Source organism: Elgaria multicarinata, chromosome 15, assembly GCF_023053635.1.
Source record: "Elgaria multicarinata webbii isolate HBS135686 ecotype San Diego chromosome 15, rElgMul1.1.pri, whole genome shotgun sequence".
NCBI lineage: Eukaryota > Metazoa > Chordata > Lepidosauria > Squamata > Anguidae > Elgaria > Elgaria multicarinata.
In genome coordinates, this window is record NC_086185.1 from 6,390,268 (window position 1) to 6,408,736 (window position 18,469).

The 18,469-nt window shown below is 43.2% G+C and overlaps 1 protein-coding gene across 1 annotated transcript; it reads right to left on the reverse strand.

Annotated features, from left to right (window-relative positions):
* Window positions 1-5,238: 5,238 nt before the first annotated feature.
* BRS3 (bombesin receptor subtype 3) lies at window positions 5,239-9,460 on the reverse strand. Its single transcript, XM_063142048.1, has 3 exons — window positions 9,051-9,460; window positions 7,372-7,723; window positions 5,239-5,634 (listed from the first exon to the last, which is right to left on the reverse strand). The coding sequence occupies exons 1-3, from the start codon at window positions 9,458-9,460 to the stop codon at window positions 5,239-5,241; spliced, it is 1,158 nt and encodes a 385-aa protein (XP_062998118.1).
* Window positions 9,461-18,469: the final 9,009 nt, after the last annotated feature.

Consider the following 18,469-nt stretch of genomic DNA (forward strand, 5'->3'; position numbering starts at 1 on the left):
GCGCTTCGCCTTCCCTCCGCCTCCTCGCGCGACGCCCTTACTGCGCAGGCGCGGCCTCTCCCGCCCTTCCCCCCTCTTCCCCTCAGGCTTTTCGTTTCTGAGGAAACCAGACTCGCTAATGTTATTTATTTATTGTTGGTGCCGGTGCTCATCCGAAGCCCTTGTGGAAATGTACGCGGTGCCCCGGTTCAAAAGCTTCCCGTGCTTCCTACTCAGGCGAGTTGTTGCCTCTTGCTCCACACCGGGAAAGTTTGTGGCGGCCTCAGCCTCACCCGCGGGGAATGGGGGGAGGGGAAGCGCAGTGCGCGTGCGCAGAGACGCCCCCCTCGCCTTTCCCCGTGGGGCACAGCGAACGTGCACTGCGCGTGCGCATAGGCAATTCGCTGCTTGCCTGATGATAATAATATATTTATTTCTTATCCGCCTCTCCCTTTGGATCGAGACGGGGAACAACATTAGAACAGGAATCAATACATCTCAAAAATTATTCATGATTAATGGTAGTTATTGTCGGGCTCAGCTGGCTACCTTAAAAAAAAACTAGAAACATGGAAACGGCCATAACCCTTTCTCGGTAATTTTATGGGCTTTAGGTTGAGAGGTGGAAATTTCCGCCCTTTCCTCATTCCTTCACCCAAACTTCACTGCGCAAGAACGGAAGTCGCTTCTGAAAAGGAGGCGGGTAGTGCCTAAACTAAGAGAAGAAGGCGGCGGGGGCGGGCGACAAGGGAGATTTTTTGAAAAACCAACCAATAAGCGGCAAGATGTGCGAGCCAATGAAAACCTTAGGGGATGCTCGCTCTCTCGAACGGGCGGGGGCATGGGAAGGAGAGAGAACTTCGTGCGCATGCTCGGGAGCCCCTCCCTGTAAGAGGCCACGCCCTTGCAACCCCTCCCCCCCATCTCTCCTCATGAGGGAGATAATAATGCAGATTTTTCCTCCTCAGTTATCGTCGCTCTAAGTAGTAGTGACACAAACACTGTTCCTTCTTTAAGCAGACATTTTTCAGCTTCTGAGGCAGCTCAAAACAATGAACGTTGCCACCTGCACCTGTGTCACTCCTCTTTGGCTCCAGCTGAAGATGACTGACACAGTATTATGAACACCTTCCAGATTCCTTCCAGAGAGCTTCGGCTATTGGGCGGTATAAAAATGTAATTAATAAATAAATAAATAAATAAATAAATAAAAATAAAAATTCCTAGAAAGGAATAATGACAAGCCTGAGGTGAAATATTCATCCCTAAAAGCAGCTGATGCTAGAGTTTGTCAGAAATCTCACATAAATCTCACATTACGTCACATAAATCTTTCTCGATTCACAACCTTCCCCAATTTGGAGGCTTCCAGATACAACTGAACGTTTTGCCGAGGGAACTGCCCTGGCTGCCTATTTGCTAGTGAGCCAGGTGTAAGGTTTTGGTACTAGTGTATAAAGCCCTAAACAACTTGTGACCAAGATATTTTGAGAGAGCGCTTTCCCCCTTATCAACCTTGCCTGGCCATTGAGGTCATCAGATGGCATGATGCTCCTAGCCGTGCTGCATGGCCCTGTGGTCCGACTGGAGCCCACCCAGCATAGAGCCTTCAGTGTGGTGGCTCCCTCTTTGTGGAACTCCCCGCCTCTGTAAGTCAGGCAGGCACCAAGACTGTGTTGTTTTCAGGGCCTCCCCTTGACCATGTCACAGGTATGCCCTGGATTTAATGCAGAGGAACGGGGGCACATTGCAGAAAGGACACATGGGAAACACTTCAGCTAAAAAAAACTTGGTAAAATGACTCTCCGATAAGGTAACTTTCCAAGGTGGAAGCGGCTGGTTAGGTGTGCACTGGCCAAACGTCATGTGTTGCAAAGGTCCTGACAACACACCCATGGAAAAAACCCAGTGAAGACAGAGCCCTGGAGCGGGATCAATTAGGAAGTGTGGCTTGCAAAACTCAGTGTGACCTGGGGGAATCCAGAGTGCCACATCTGCTCCACACAGACTACATACTACAACCTCTGCTCTACAACAAATTAATTATGAAGGAAGGTCCTGAGGCCTCACAGTCTTTATATACAATTCCTTTTAATCCCTTGTTAATAAAACCTTGATCAGGATCATGCTTCCAAGTTAAACTAAGGGAAGGCATGAAGCCTGGATTTTGAAATCGCTATCCCAAGAGCAAATATATCGTACCGTCATAGACAATGGAATGATAATAAAAATCAAAGAGAAAAATTCTGAACAAGAGTCAACAAGCGACTGGTCAACACGCTGTCAGATGAGATTGCTGGAGATGTAAATACAGATGGTCAGTAACCTTTGCTTGGTATGTTTAAATAGGTAATGCCTAGTTAGAGATAACTTTCTGTTTCCAAGCATTTTCTTTTGGAAGTGATGTTGGTCTAGAACAGCCTTCCTCAACCTGGGGCGCTCCAGGTTGAGGAAGGCTGGTCTAGAAATTGTCTCACTACTAAGTTATGCAACATGGTAGTGTGAGAGGAATCTGAGCTCGTGATATTTCAAGATACCTAATTGCCATGATTATTATGCCTCAACTGAATTTTACAGTTGCATTTAAAAAAAAAAAAAGCCTGCAATTGGAATACTGGCATAATTAAATAGTTGAAATAAAAGTAGCAGCCTAGTTAAGAAACTCCGGCATCTACTTATCCCAATTAGAATTTGTTATGAGGCTGTAATAGCACGGCATAGAAGAACAGGGCAATAATGTGGGGGACCCAATCCTGCGCAGTACGCTGCAATGCAAGCTGGGGACATAGTTGTCAGTCCAAATGAAGTTAGTTGTAATAAGGCTACTATGCAAACCCAATTACCTGGGAATAAGCCCCATTAAAATTGGTGGAGCTTTCTTCTGAGTAGCCATGTATGGGATTATGCTATGAATCCCATCAAAAGCAAATGGGACTCTAGTTACAGTCCAATGATATGCAAGTTTACTCAGAGGAGATCTAGCAAAGTTCAATGGATCTACTGGAACAATGCTATAGCACTGTTGTAGGGACCTTGGGAAATTTAATTTTCCCAGGGCAACTGAATCGTTTGTACAGCTTTGTAGCATATTCAAATTGCCACTAAAAGAGGGAGACCTCTGAGATTTCTGTTGTTGCTGTATGCAGGAAGGCAGAGAAGGAAGAGTCCTCTATCTCAGTTTACATTTCACACTGAAAAAGAACTCCCAGGACCAAAACAATTCCCCTCAGATTGAAGGCAAGCATTACAAACCATCAGGGTTCATATTATGAATCAGAGAATTACAGATTTTGGTGTAATTCAGACACAACTAACTTAGGGTGCTTCCAGACAAGGTTTTTATTGTGTCATCACTACCTCATTCATGAAATGTTGGGGGACGGTGTGGTCCAGACATCATCGTCTTCCACTCATAGCCCTCCCATGTTTTCCACTACTACTTTCATCTTTTTACTAACTGTGGAAAAACTGAAACGTAAGAACAGATGGAATAGCTGCATAAAAGCCTTCTCAGTTTAACACTAGAGCCCCTCTGTCTGGAAACATCCTTCGTCTGAACCAACTTTAGCTGAACAGTTCTTGAAAACGGAAGGTTCTGAAAATGCCTTGAGCGAAATGACTGACCCATAATTCCCATAGCACCTTTCAGTATACAGAATTTTAGGGAATCGGTCGTTCTCACCTCTCTTTTCTCTAGCAAGGGCAAACTTTATTAAGTCAGTAATAAATTAAATCACAGAATCAAGTTATTGAAATAAATTGAGTACAGGATAGTAAACCTGCTCAGATGACAAATGGTGATCATGCATTATAAGGAGATTATATTTAAAAGAAAAGAGGATGGCTGGAGGAAAAGAGCAACAAATAAGCAATGAGAAGCAGAACCGAGAAAGCGATAAACACCAGGAGATGTTGGTATCTTCAAGAGCCAAAATTCTCCTACTACAGAGATTTACATCAACACTTCTTAAACACTTTTACTTGATGGACACAGCATCAACTCAGCCATGAAATCCCTTTCAGCCACTTGCATCTTTCGCTTGTTCTAACCATTACAAGAGTTCTTCAAATTCTATAATTTACTTGTGTCGTTGCACAGCTTTTGGGTTGGGCTGTTACACTTATCCCAGGTTAGCTGAGCTTTACTGCAATAGTATGGAATAATGCCACAGGGGAAAAACGGCTTTTACACCAATTTGTGTTCTTATTAAAATGGATTTCAATCCCAAATACCATACAGGAAATGACAGTGTACCAGGGAGACCATTACATTACCATACATCTTTATACTATATAGTAACCATCAACAGTATTTATATGACTCAAGTTTTACTACCTTCCCCCGATACAGAGTCTGCAAGCAAATATATTGGTTAAATTGGTAATCTCGGCATCAGTCTTGAATAAAGGACAAAAGAAGAGCCTCGCTGGATCTGACCAAAGGTCCATCTGGTCTAGCTTCATGCCTCTGAGCAGTAACCAACCAGATGTAAATTAGGAGCCCGCAAGCAGAGTATTAAGGCAATAGCCTCTCTTGCTGTTGTTCCTAAGTTACTCATGTTCAGTTCCATAGTGCCTCTTAACATAGAGGATCCATATAGCAGCCAGTGTAGTTGATAACTACTGATGGTGACTAATAACCACTTTTCTCCATACAGTTGCCTTATCTCCTTTTAAAGCTGGTGGCCAGCACGGTGCACACATCCTGTGGCAGCAAGATAACAGCCATGTGCCGGGGTTGCTCCTTTGCTTCTCTTCTCTCTGACATCTGAAAAGAGGTGTACAGCTAGATCCTTTGCTTGTTTGCTCAGACATGATTCCCACTGTGTTCCATGGGACTTACTCCTTTGTAAGAGTGTATAGGATTGCAGCTTTAATTGCATTTCAGTCCTCCAATGGATAATAGTAGAGAGTTCCCTCTCCACCTTCTGATGTTCTGAGCACTGTTTACATTCAGATCTAAGGCAACGTGGGCTCTTGTTTCGTTCTCTGCAATGGCAAAGAGGCTATAAAAATAGTTCTACAGCATGATCAAGTTCAACTGGACTGGAACAATGACTTGATAGGGAAACATACATGTGGAACAGATGGAGATCATTTACAATGAAAGTGTTTGTATGATGGGTGTGATTTCTGCAAAGTGCAGGATAAAATGCCCCACTGACTTTTTTACTAGGAAAAGGCTCCAACTCTTTCCGAGATCCCCAAAATGCATCAATCCTGATGGATCTTGCCATGATGACCTCAGAAGAGATGGAATTACACGCTCTCTTCTTCTTTTGTGATACTATAATCTGTTAGCAAAGTGACACTGATTTCTGAGCCTGTGACCGACATAGCCCTGCTAGGAGTATAGTTCTGGGTGATGCTGGAACGTCGTGCAGGGATCTTGGTTTTGCAACACTGGACCTCTTTCTTAAAATGCTGGCGGAAACTTTTACTCAGCCAATAGAGTGCGAAGGGGTTGACACAAGAATTGCTAAAGGCCAAAGCCCGGGAGAAGATAGTGGCAAGAAGGTGGAAGGCAGATGTATCTACTGAAGCATGGTAGGTGAATGAGCGATACAGGTAAAGGATGTGGTTAGGAAGCCAGCAGAAGGCGAACAAGCCAACTAAGACCAGCACAGTTTTGGCAACTCTCTTACGGGATTCAATCTGCAGAAAAAATAAATGCATGTGCAAGTAGTATTTTTTTAAAAATGCCTGTATATGATTCTTAAAAGGAAATAAACCAAAGTCAACATAGCAGCAAAGGACTGACTGTAGTAAATTGTCTATGGATAGGAGCTATAGGTGATGTGTTGCAGGAAACAAAATGAACTCGCTGTGCTGTAATTCTATTTATTTGCTCACAAAAGAAGTAAGATAACATTAAATAAGATATAATTGTTAAAACAAGGTTCAGACAAACACTGTAAACAATTCATCAAACAAATTTTGCTCATTGGTGATACTTCTACAAAAAGACATCTATGCCGGATCTACACTACTGCTTTAAAGTGCTTTATAACAGTTATAAAGTGCTTTAACTGCTTTAAAGCGCTATAAAACTGTTATAAAGCGCTTTAAAGCAATAGTGTAGATCCAGCCCTAGAATTACTAAACTAACGATTTTGAAAAATGATGGAATCTCCTGTACTATAACTATTAACAGTGTCAAGTATGGTTTCTATAAATATGAATGACTCACTGAGCAGATCTTCTCTTTGGGTTTTATCCTGGAATACTAGGGTCAGCACATAGTTTTTTAAAAACATATTAAATCACAAATAAAGAGGGTAACTGCAACTATTACAATCTAAGGTTACTGTAAATGTGAGCTGCCAGTTACACAGAAGTGTTCTTAAATTCATGCAGTATTTTACAGACTTTAACTGCAGTCCATCAATTGTCAATATTTGATGAGCCAGCATGCCAACCTATATTTACGGCATATTTACGATGCAATTCTATTCCCACTTGTGTGGATAAGACCAATAGAATGCAATGGGTTTTACATCTGGGTAGGCATGTATAGGATTGCACTGTTAGACTCCCTATTCTAAATGGCGTGTTGTCCCTTTTGAAAAATAGCCATGTAGCTTAACTTAGTTTTAAAGGCCAGTTGTGGTCATATGGTGACATACACCAGGCAGGATATAACACTCTGAAAACGGTTTGAAAACTGTATACAGAGTGTGTCCTGGGCCCCAACAGTTGTCAATAACATTATAAACTGTTTTAAAGCAGTAGTGTAGATCCTGCCTTGGTGTAAGACCTGTAGCCCAGCAGTTGAGCACAATCCTTTGCAAGCAGAAAGGTTCAACCCCTGGATTCTCCAGTCAAAAGGATTCAAGATATCATGGATAATAAGTACCACTGGGCTACAGGATTCCATTTGGGTTCTCGGTACGCCACAATCTCATATTTTCATATGAGCATGACTAGGCTTGAAAAGAAAAGTTCTTCCAGTCAGCCTCTGGAAAACATCTGTTGCTTTGCTTTCTGCACCTTATCAGCACAGAAGCACAACTGGGTGTAGCCTCTCCTTGATAACTTGGGTGTTTATTAACGCTACTGAGTAAAAAAGGTCTTGACTGATGTAGACGGTAGAGGAAAACAGTGTTCCCCATCCAAGAGCAGAAAGCTGACTTTTGCTCACGTTGCAGCAGATTTGAGGTTCACTGAGGACTAGCAGTTAACAACTATTGTAATCCAGTACAAAACGGCTCTCAATAGCACTGTTAATTAATGATGAATGATTGAGCAGCCTCTAATAGTGAAAATGGTACTATCCAGATGCATGGCTCTGTCATGTATTGACATGGCCCTCAATCAAACTGATTCATTAGGCTGATATATATGGTCAGAAAAAGGCTCCTGGGACAGGACACGCACTAGAGCTTTACCTACCTGCTTGCGAGCATGGCCGTGTTCTTCTGCCGGCATGTTGGATGTACTTTTGTACAGTGTTTTGGCGATAAGAAAATAGTAGATCGATATAATAGCTAGTGGTACGATGTAGAATATCAAGAAGCAAACCAGGGAATGAACCTCCTGAAGGATTCTCTCAGACACTGGGTAAGGCGCACAGGTTTCAAATGAGCCATTTTTCTCGGGAAGCTGGAAGGCGTATAGATCCGAGGACACAGCTTCTGGAACAGCTAATAACATGGAGATGATCCAAACACAAGCCACCTTAGCACAGGTCTTCAGGACTGCATCAGCCCTTTGCAAATCCAAGGGTTTAACAATCGCCTTGTATCTAAGGGTCACAATTAAGGTCAAAGTATTAGAAGGCTAAAAGTGATTAACACTATGCAAAAGAACAGGAAGACAACGTCCCTCTTCCCCTGGTCTTAATAACTCTCTCCCTGACATTTTAATATTCTGCTGCCCCTTACGCCTGGAACGCTCTTCCAGAACATTTGAGAACTACAAGTTCAACCGCAGCTTTTAAAGCTCAACTAAAAACTTTTCTTTTTCCTAAAGCCTTTAAAACTTGATGTTGTGCAGACTTCTACTGTTACTTTCTACTGTTAGTTTTACCCTACCCTGTGCCTGCTTACCCTACCCTGTACCTGTTTGCATTCTCTTCCCCTCCTTATTGTTTTACTATGATTTTATTAGATTGTAAGCCTATGCGGCAGGGTCTTGCTATTTACTGTTTTACTCTGTACAGCACCATGTACATTGATGGTGCTATATAAATAAATTATTATTATTATTATTATTATTATTATTATTATTATTATTATTATTATTCTTTGTGCACCATCAAACTCCAGAATTCTTGTTTTGGCCTCTAAATCATCAAAGTAACAAATGCTTATCTTTTGTATGCTAGCGTACAATAGAAATAAATTAAATTCAACGTTGGCCGGGTTTGTTGGCCTCAGTCTGTTAAACAGAAGATGCTTTGGTGTTGGAGATTAAAGCTTTTGATTTGGGCTTCGCGAACACCAGAAAACTGGCTGCAAAATGCTTTCCATCATTTTTACACTTTCATTTTTGAGCCTCATGCATTGCTTTACTGCACCACTAGGTAGCAACAAAATACAATATAGCTTATAGCTAGCAATCTCCTTGCCTTTAGGCAATTGGGTTGCGATTGTTGTTTTTAACCCTTTTAAAATGAAAAAATAATATGTTGTTCTTCCAGATACTAACCGTTAACTCTAATAATTTTGGACCTGTTTCAAGTAGCCCACACTAAGAATTCTGCCACATTCAGCTGCACAAATCTGAGATAACACCAGAAATATCTAAGAGCTGTTAAAAACATGCCACTATTAATGTTCCTGTAAAGGAGGTTTAATTCAAGCACAGTAATCTAAATTTATGGGAAAGACAAAGCTTTCAAATCATGGAAACACACATTGGTCAGAGTTTTTGCATCCATTCCAGTTCAAAGGGCATCCATAATATGAAAGGTCTGGAGATCAGGAGTGGAACAAAAGTGTCTGGATTTGGCCATTGACAGAGTTCAGGATACTGGACTGAATGGCCCAATCCAGCTCAGGTAAGTTCTGTTGCATACAGCGTCCTATGGATAAGCAACTCTTGATCAGTTAAAATTCCTTCACACTCACCTGTCAGCACTGAGCACGGTTAAAGTGAAGACCGACACTCCGACAGACGTCCGCTGAATAAATGACAATAGCTTGCAACCCACCCTTCCAAACAGCCAGGTATCCACAATATAACAAGCAGCATCAACCGGCACACAGGTTAACAGAAGGAGCAAATCGCCAAAAGCCAGGCTGGTGATGAAAATGTTTGGGACAGTCTGCATTGATTTGATCTTGAAGAAGACTTTAATGAGGATCACATTTCCAAGAAGACCCACCGAAATGATCGTGGCGTATGTAACGTAGATGGTGCAGAGTATCCCCCAACCAACTGAAGCATCTTCAGAACCTCTTTCCGGTGCAGTTTGATTACCCAGTAAAGGCGCCACTTGTTCGGAAGCATTTGCAAATTTATCTAACATCACATCCATCGCAAGCAACGGTGCCCAAGATATTTTGTCGCCTCAGGTTGAAACTGAATTAGTCAGAAGCATTTAATCCTTATCCTGCAACACGTCAACCAAAAAGTTAAAAGGAGAGCGAGCCCAAATAATTCACTGGAATGCCAGCTCCACAGGACATTTAGCTCATTTCTTCATTCCTCTGTCGAGTCTCAAAGCATAAGAAGGATGGATTCTCACAGATTCACTGCTGAACTGTGTGGGAGGTGAAGAACTTTCTTTAAAAATTATGCCTTCCAGCGACGGTAGGGAAAAGCAGAGAAGAGGGAGGGAGGGGAGAAAATTTGTTTTTTCTCAACATGTTGCCCTGTCAACAGCATGTTGTTATTTTTTATTACTTTGACGGCTTTTTGCACATCTTGAAAACTGAATTGACCGGTGCTTCATATAAAAAGTGGAACGAATGTCTATTGAATAGCTGGGATTCATGGGGGGGGGGGGAACAGGGGACATTTTATTTCAAAATAGAGGTAATGGCCATCTTATAGGAACAGAAAAGGTCATTTATGTTTGTTTGCCTCCTACTTTACTTAGCCTTTCTATAGAGTTCAAAAACATGTGACGTAGGATTTCAGTCATCCTTACAACAAACTTGTAAGGTAGGACAGTATTATCCTTATATTATAATTTTCAGAGTTGAGAATGCTTTGGCTAAGGGCACCTTTTGCAGAAAAAGCAACCAAGAGTCTTGTGGCATGTTAAAGACTAACACATTTATTTTGGTGTAAGCTTTCACGGGCTGCATGAAGCATTATCCTAAGTTGGCACATGGTGGCAGAAGGAACGTGGAGTTGTAAACAGCGAGGTCAGAGGAAAATGAAAACCAGAAAGTACAAGTGACAATTACCATATTAACAGCAGCCATTCACAAAACTGTTGTTGGGTGATACCATCCTTGCCATGGTGAGCTGATTCCTAAACTCATTCTCTTAGCCACATTCTCTTAACTATGTGGTCATTGTTCCTCTATTGCTTTTAGCCACCTTAGCTCCAGAATGAATGTAGAGGTCTAGTTACTAAAACAGGATTATTGGGGAGTATTTTAGAACATTCCTAACCTTATACTAGCATACAACTCCTGGCATGGCTTCAGTTATTCAATCCTATATCCTGTGTATAATCCTGAAAATTCCAGTTAGTCACGTTTAGAAAAGAAAAAAATGATTCTAGTCTGTGGACACCTTTTAGTAGCTTGGGGACAGAGGATCGTGTCCTTCACTCTTCAAGTTCCATCAGACAAGTGTTTTATTGCATGCTCGTTACTGGACACTCACGAATTTTTGCAGGTCCCTCTCACAATGTCGTCTGCCTCCTGCCCTTTCTAGCCTTCTTCGTGTGACAAAAAAAATACCCCGGTAAGTCCGACTTATTTTTAAAGATGGCAGTTGCCTTTATCTCCTGCTGTGTGCAGGAGAAGCAGCACAATCAAAACAGCCCACTGAATGGTCCATGTGCAGATTGTTTCCTTCCTCTTCAAAAGAGGAAGTAATGAGGGACAAATGCACAGGCAGAGAAGCGACGGTAAGCAAACACTATTTTCCCCCTGTGTGATGACACTCTTCAACCTAATAGCTCTCATCTGCCTCTTTATGGACATTCGTTCTAAATGCCTTCTAAATGCCTTTCCCCATCTGCTATAGCAGTGTTTTCTCCAACAATCGAAATCTTCTCACAAATTTGGCAACTTTAACAAGTTTGGGAGATGAAGGACTTATCTGTTTTGCATGTGGGGTTTCTTTGGTTTCAGAAGAAGCACTTGACCCCATTAAAACGTTTCCTAGCTCTCCAAACCCATCTTCATACAATGGCACGCGCCGTTCTTGCATTACAGCTGTACCTCCCCTAAAATGGATAATTTGTTGTTGCTGTTGTCAGAGACCACCCCAGGGAAACAACTCATTCCATGGGGATTAGGTTAAGCCTTAAGGGCATGGTAACCACAGGAGCAGGTTTTCGGAGACAGCCATGAAAGCTTTCTGGTGCCTCATTAGAAGACTTCTCGGCTTAGTTCAAAGATTAGCTTGTTGCTTTTGCTTTCCACTGGAGAAAGATTGCTCACAGGAAGAAACAACACCTTCCCACTTCCACATCCAACACTGCAAGTTGGCAGGCCCTCTCGAATGAGCTGTCAGGAGTCCTGCATTCTCAAACTGATTGACAGCCGGTGAGGGCGTGCAGGGGTGTCAGAGAGAGGTGGAATTCTTGCCATGCTCTGTGGAAGAGGGTGCTTGAATTTATTTTGTTTAGTCAGATGAACTGAGCAATTTATTTATTTATTTATTTATTTATTTATTTATTACATTTATATACTGCCCCACAGCCGAAGCTCTCTGGGTGGTTTACAACAGTTAAAAACAGTAAACATTAAAAAAGTATATAAAATTTTAAAAAACATCAGAAATATATAGACAACAATATAAAAACAACATTATCCATTTAAAAACAACAGTTCTGGGGTCCGTTAAAAACAAACTTAGCGTTGTTAAATGCTATTAGCCAATCCATCAGCCAAGCATTTTATTGCACACTCGTTACTGGGCACTCACAGTTTTTTGAAGGTCCTTCTCACAGCCGTCTGCCTCCCACACGCCTCCCTCCCCTTCTAGCCTTCTTCATGCAACAAAAAAACACACCTGTAAGTCTGACATTTTTATTTTATTACAGTATTTCTTCTATTCTAAGACACACTTTTCCCCCCATATAAACATCTCTAAAAACGGGGTGCGTCTTAGAATCGCGGCTGCGTTTATTATTTCTTAGAATCAAAGCTTTTTTTTTCTGTTGGTGGTACTGAAATTAGTGTGCGTCTTACAATCGATGGCATCTTAGAATCGAAGAAATATGGTATTTATTATTGCATTTATATCCCACCTTTTTTCCTCCAAGGAACCCAAGGCAGCGTACATAATCCTCCTCCTCTCCATTTTATCCTCACAACAACAACTCTGTGAGGTGGGTTGGGCTGAGAGTCTGTGACTGGCCCAAAGTCACCCAGTGGGTTTCCATGGCTGAGTGGGGACTAGAACCCGGATCTCCCAACTCCCAGTCCAACACTTTAGCCACTACACCACCCTGGCTCTCACAGAAGTTGCCGCTATCTCCTGCTGTGTGCAGGAGAAGACGCGGGATCAAAACAGCCCTCTGAATGGGCCACACGCTCGTTGTTTCCTTCCTCTTTCAAACTTCCATGAGTGGTGAATCACAAACGTGCAATAAATCGCTCGTTTAGAGAAGCTCTATTTCATTCCCGAACGAGAGGGAAGGAAATAGAGTACCCTGGAGGAAATGATGAGGGACAAACACACGGGCAGAGAAGCAAATACGATTTCCCCTTGTGTGGTCATGCTAAATGCTGCAACCCTTTCATTGCAAATCCCACTCGTTCCGGCTAATACACAAGTGCAGCACTGGGGGCAGATAAAACCCAGCAGGGAAACATGGCTCTCATATATCTAAGATGTGAGGCATGGAGACGCCTTCTACTGAGTCAGACCATTGGTCTATGTAGCCTAGAATTGTTGACACCGATTGGAGCAAGGGCTCTCCAGGCAGGAGCTTTTTCAGCCTTACCTGGACAGGTAGGATTGAACCTGGGACCTTCTTCATGCAAACCACTGAGCCACGGCCTCTCCCGGTGGCAGCAAGTGATGCATGACTTCAACAGGCTTGATTATTCCATTTTGCCTGTCACTCCCCTCCCCCACCCTTCCGCTGTCCCACCTGTAGCATCACCCACCGCTCGACAACGAAATGTCAGCGTTAAGAAAGAGAGAGAGAGCAAATGAAAGGGTGTCACATCAAGAGATGCTATTCATGCCTTATAATAAAATTATATCCCTTCATTCCAACTGACAACTGAAACAATACCACATCTGAAGCATAAATGGTATGCTCTCAAATTGTGGAACGGGGGGTGGGTAGGGGGACACAAGGGAGCTATGAGACCGAAAATGGAAAACAGGGCCAACTGGATGTTCCTCTCTGAAATAATTGGTGTTCTGAATTTTGCATAAACCAATGGACGTGTGCGTGTACATGCTTCTCATTGCTTTTAAAGACAGGGTTTTAAAATAAATGAAAGACAATTTTGACTAAAATTAAGGATGGAAATACTCAGCTTCATCACACCGCACACACCTTTTTTCAAGTGTGCCGCTCCTGTGTAAAGTAATTGAAAAGACTGAGGCCAACATTTGTCCCGAGTGCCTACTCCAAGGGAAGCTCGGAGGATGGCAGCAAGGGAGAGGGCCTTTTCAATGGTGGCCCCCCAATTATGGAACGATCTCCCCGATGAGGCTCACCTGGCGCCAACATTGTTATCTTTCCGGTGCCAGGTCAAGACTTTTCTCTTCTCCCAGGCATTTAACAGCATTTAACAACGCTAAGTTTTTTTTTTTTTTAATGGGCCCCAGAACTGTCGTTTTTAAATAGATACCATTGTTTTTATACTGTTTATGTTTTTGATGGTTTTAAATTTTGTATACTTTTTATTGTTCACTGGTTTAAACTTTTGTGAACTGCCCAGAGAGCTTCGGCTGTGGGGCAGAATATAAATGTAATCAATCAATCAATCAAGAAGAGGGGCATTGACACATTTCATTTTTGCCTCAAGTTCTATTTCCCTTAGGGCATGAAGGTTGACGTTATCCACCTGTGGTACACACACACACACACACACACACACACACACACACCTATTTCGACCTATTCCGATCCACTGATGTCCAGTTGACCTTTGACTAATATACTCTGTAACGTTCTAAGGGCTGGTTCCTGTCTGTTAACTTACTCAACACTCCTCACCCTAAGACTAAAGTCATCGTGCGCCCACTCGCTTGCCATACTGAGACTAGCTATATACAACTTGTTAGCAACCAGAGGTCTCCCAACAGTCTCCCTCCATCCTGTGCCTAGCATGTCTTCCAGCTTAAGATTGTCTACTGAGATCTTTCTTCAGGTCCCCTACATGGATGGCAATTGGCGAAAGGGACCTTTTGGTTGTGGTTCCAAATCTGAAAAAGCTCCCCACAAAGGCTCCCATGGTGCCCAATCTGAAAACCTTTCCTGGAGAAGAAGGCTATCCATGGCTACTAGCCCTGAGGGTTATGTACTACCTCCAGTATCAGAGGCACATGGGTGGGAGGGTGCTGTTGCACCATGTCCTGCTTTGTTGGTCCCTAGTCAACAGCTGGTTGGCCACTGTGTGAGCAGAGTGCTGGACTAGATGGACCCTTGGTCTGATCCAGCATGGCACTACTTATGGTCTTATGTTCTTATCCTAGAATCATAGAATAGTAGAGTTGAAAGGGACCTATAAGGCCATCAAGTCCAAACCCCTGCTCGATGCAGGAATCCACCTTAAAGCATACCAGACAGATGGTTGTCCAGCTGCCTCTTGAAGGCCTCTAGTGTGGGAGAGCCCACAACCTACCTAGATCATGGGTTCCATTGTCGTACTGCTCCAACAGTCAGGAAGTTTTTCTTGATGTCCAGCCGGAATCTGGCTTCCTGTAACTTGAGCCCGTTATTCCGTGTCCTGCACTCTGGGATGATCGAGAAGAGATCCTGGCCTTCCTCTGAGTGACAACCTTTTAAATATTTGAAGAGTGCTCTCAGGTCTCCCCTCAATCTTCTCTTCTCCAGGCTAAACATGCCCAGTTCTTTCAGTCTTTCCTCATAGGGCTTTGTTTCCAGACCCCTGATCATCCTGGTTGCCCTCCTCTGAACACGCTCCAGCTTGTCTGCGTCCTTCTTGAACTGTGGAGCCCAGAACTGGATTCCACTGTCTAGCGATATTGACGTGCACTGATAACTGTTGGGGCACATCATAAATTCCGTATATCACTTTCATCGTGTAATCTCCTGCTTTTTATTCCACTTTATCCAAAATGCCACAACTAATGCGAGTGTGTGTCTTACGATGAGGTATAGATGCGCAAGAAGGATATAGCATTACCGTGATGGGATCGTGATGATTTGACATAAAGGAAAATGCATATGCAATACTCATGTTCCCCCTTTGTGCATTACCTGTTCCCCTAAGCCAGGTGTACAAACTGTGGGCCCAATCCAGCCTTGCGGGGTTCTCAGAGAGCTGTGACCATTTCTCTTCACCCCCAATTGTTTGGTGCTCCCCAACTTCTCTGCGTTCCTCCGCCCCATTCTAAAAGGTTGAAATGTCTCCCCTAATGCATAGTTACTGGCTGTATGAGATTTAAGCTAAAATGTGCTGGTATTTTTGTGTGTGTGTTTGTGTATATTTTGCCCCCTGTTTGCCTTTGAGCCTGCCCCATTTGGCCTCCCGCCTCGCCCAACTCTGGCGTGCAACCTCAAGACCTTCTCCAATACTGAGCTCAGCTTTGAGGGTGGAAAAGGTGCAAAACCTCCACCCTAAGTGATCAGAAGCCTAAGTGCAGATCACTCGCAGTGTCTGGGGAAGCATGAAGCTGCTATGGGAACATTTTGTTCTCATATCTGAAGCTTAAATTGCCTTGGAGCTTCTCACCCACTGTTTGTATTCTCAGCAAAGACTGGCAAATTTGTAATGCAAATGGGAATTCTACCCCGTGTAGAATGATCTGTTTCCTTTACAATCCCAGCTGCAGCAAGAGAAAGATTCCTAAGAAAAAATGATTTCTTTTTTGTTGTTTCAAAAGCAGCTTTTTAATTATTATTTTTTGTTAATGGAGTTCTGAACTGTATTAAAAATTAATTTAATTCCCATTCAACCATTTTTGTTCCTCTTCAAAGAAGGTACGCTAAAGATAGCAAATTATCTGGATCTCCCTGTGTTTGGCTTTGAACTGCCTACTGGCCGTGCTTTTGGATTTGACCCTGACTGGGAGCTTCTCTACATTTTTTATTTAAAAAATCCGCTCCTTAAAAGGGCTTTCTGCTTCCAAGTTCTTTCTGGGATTGCAATCGGCTCAATTACATGGGTAGCCACGGAGTTTGAATTGAATGCTTCCTCTCTCTGTGTGCCCCATTCACCTCCATTGAGACAGTGCCATCAAGTGGCAGAATTATTGTGCACTGCTGAGGTTACTCACTGGGAGTTCCTGCTTTTTTCGGATATTACCACATTATCTGTGGTTCTTTTAAAAGCGGGATTTCTGGGGGATAGGGCAGGAGATGTGCTAGTCATAGATGCTGTCATGAAACGGACCTGCAAACTTCAGTGAGTGGCCAATCATGAGCATGGAATAAATCACGTGTTTAGAGGAGTCCTGGAGCTCTGTCCCAGCACCACCCAAAGCAGGAAACCATCCTGAAGCTGTTCTTTGCTCTGTCAGGGAAAATGTGCCAGTACCTCTACGGTATCTGTATTTCCCCCCCCCAAGGGGCAAACATCAGCTTTGAGAAAAGTGAATTTTAATTGGGAAAAATGGGTCAGTGGAAAGTGTTAAACCACCCTCCCTTAGCATCACGGTCACCATTAGATTTCCACCTCTCTGCAGCTGCTATTAGTTTAAATCATTTTTAATCACTAGAAATCCTAATCACACATCTCGTCCTTTCCCTTTTAGAGGCCTTTTAGCTTGTTTTGCTAACAGCATCAATATCCCTTTGCTTGCTCAAAGAGGCCCGTACCACTTTGGCTGTCCCACCAACCTGATGCAAGGGCACTCTTTTGGGAGTTTTAGTTCTTTAATTTCAGGCAAAGGTGCACGCTGAAATATTCCTCCTCCTCACCCACCCATCCCTAATTGCTGCGTAGGAGTCACTAGCTTGAAGAAAAGAGCCTTTTGTATTTTGCTTCCCCACGTGGGGAGGTTCTGAAACACCGGTACCTCACTATCTGTGTGCATCATTGTCATTGTTAAGGAATCTTGCAGTGCTAAAAAGAAATTAACAGAAGACTTCAGAGGTGGGTAATGAGGCTGAACCATACAGTGAAGGAGATGCTGAAATAAGGTTCTGGGATTTAGTATCACATGCAAAGCATGACTTTATGAACTGTCATGTCCTCATGCTGAAATAAACCATCTTCAAGGGATTGACTTCTATGCATCTTCTGAATCTGGGCAGCTGCAGCAGCATCTACTGCAGTTAATGGAGATCCTGAAGCATGGTGGCTAAATATTACTTCTGGAATCGGAGGCAGTATACAGAAAAGGGCAACTAAAATGATCAAGGGGACGGAGCATCTCCCCTATATGAGAAGGTTGCAACAGCTGGGATTGTTTAGCTATGTGGATAGGGAGACATTTTTCTCCCTCTCTCATAATAATAGAACCTGGAGTTATCCTAAGAAGCTGGTCAGTGGGAGCTTTAGGACAAATAAAGGGAAGGAGATCTTCACACAGTGCCTAGTTAAACTATGGAATTCAGTACCACAAGATGTGGTGATGGCCGACAATTTGGATGGCTTTAAAAGGGATTTGGATCAATTCCTAGAGGAGTAGGCAATCAATGGCTACCAGTCCTGATGACTATGTGCTACCCTATGAAAGCCCTATGAAGAGAGACTGAAAGAACTGGGCATGTTTAGCCTGGAGAAGAGAAGATTGAGGGGAGACATGATAGCACTCTTCAAATACTTAAAAGGTTGTCACACAGAGGAGGGCCAGGATCTCTTCTCGATCCTCCCAGAGTGCAGGACACGGAATAACGGGCTCAAGTTAAAGGAAGCCAGATTCCGGCTGGACATCAGGAAAAACTTCCTGACTGTTAGAGCAGTGCGACAATGGAATCAGCTACCTAGGGAGGTTGTGGGCTCTCCCACACTAGAGGCATTCAAGAGGCAGCTGGACAACCATCTGTCAGGGATGCTTTAGGGTGGATTCCTGCATTGAGCAGGGGGTTGGACTCGATGGCCTTGTAGGCCCCTTCCAACTCTGCTATTCTATGATTCTATGATTCTACCTCCAGTATTCGAGGCAGTAAGCCTGTGTGCACCAATTGCTGTGGAACATGGGTGGGAGGGTGCTGTTGCACTCCTGTCCTGCTTGTTCATCTCTGGCCAATGGCTGGTTGGCC

Excerpts from the sequence above, each read along its gene's own strand:
- BRS3 (XM_063142048.1), bottom strand. The coding sequence starts at position 9,460 with ATGGATGTGATGTTAGATAAATTTGCAAATGCTTCCGAACAAGTGGCG. Across the intron at positions 7,724-9,050 it reads ACCGTGCTCAGTGCTGACAG|ATACAAGGCGATTGTTAAAC; the intron begins GTGAGTGTGAAG and ends TGTGACCCTTAG. Across the intron at positions 5,635-7,371 it reads ACGGCCATGCTCGCAAGCAG|ATTGAATCCCGTAAGAGAGT; the intron begins GTAGGTAAAGCT and ends TTTTTTCTGCAG.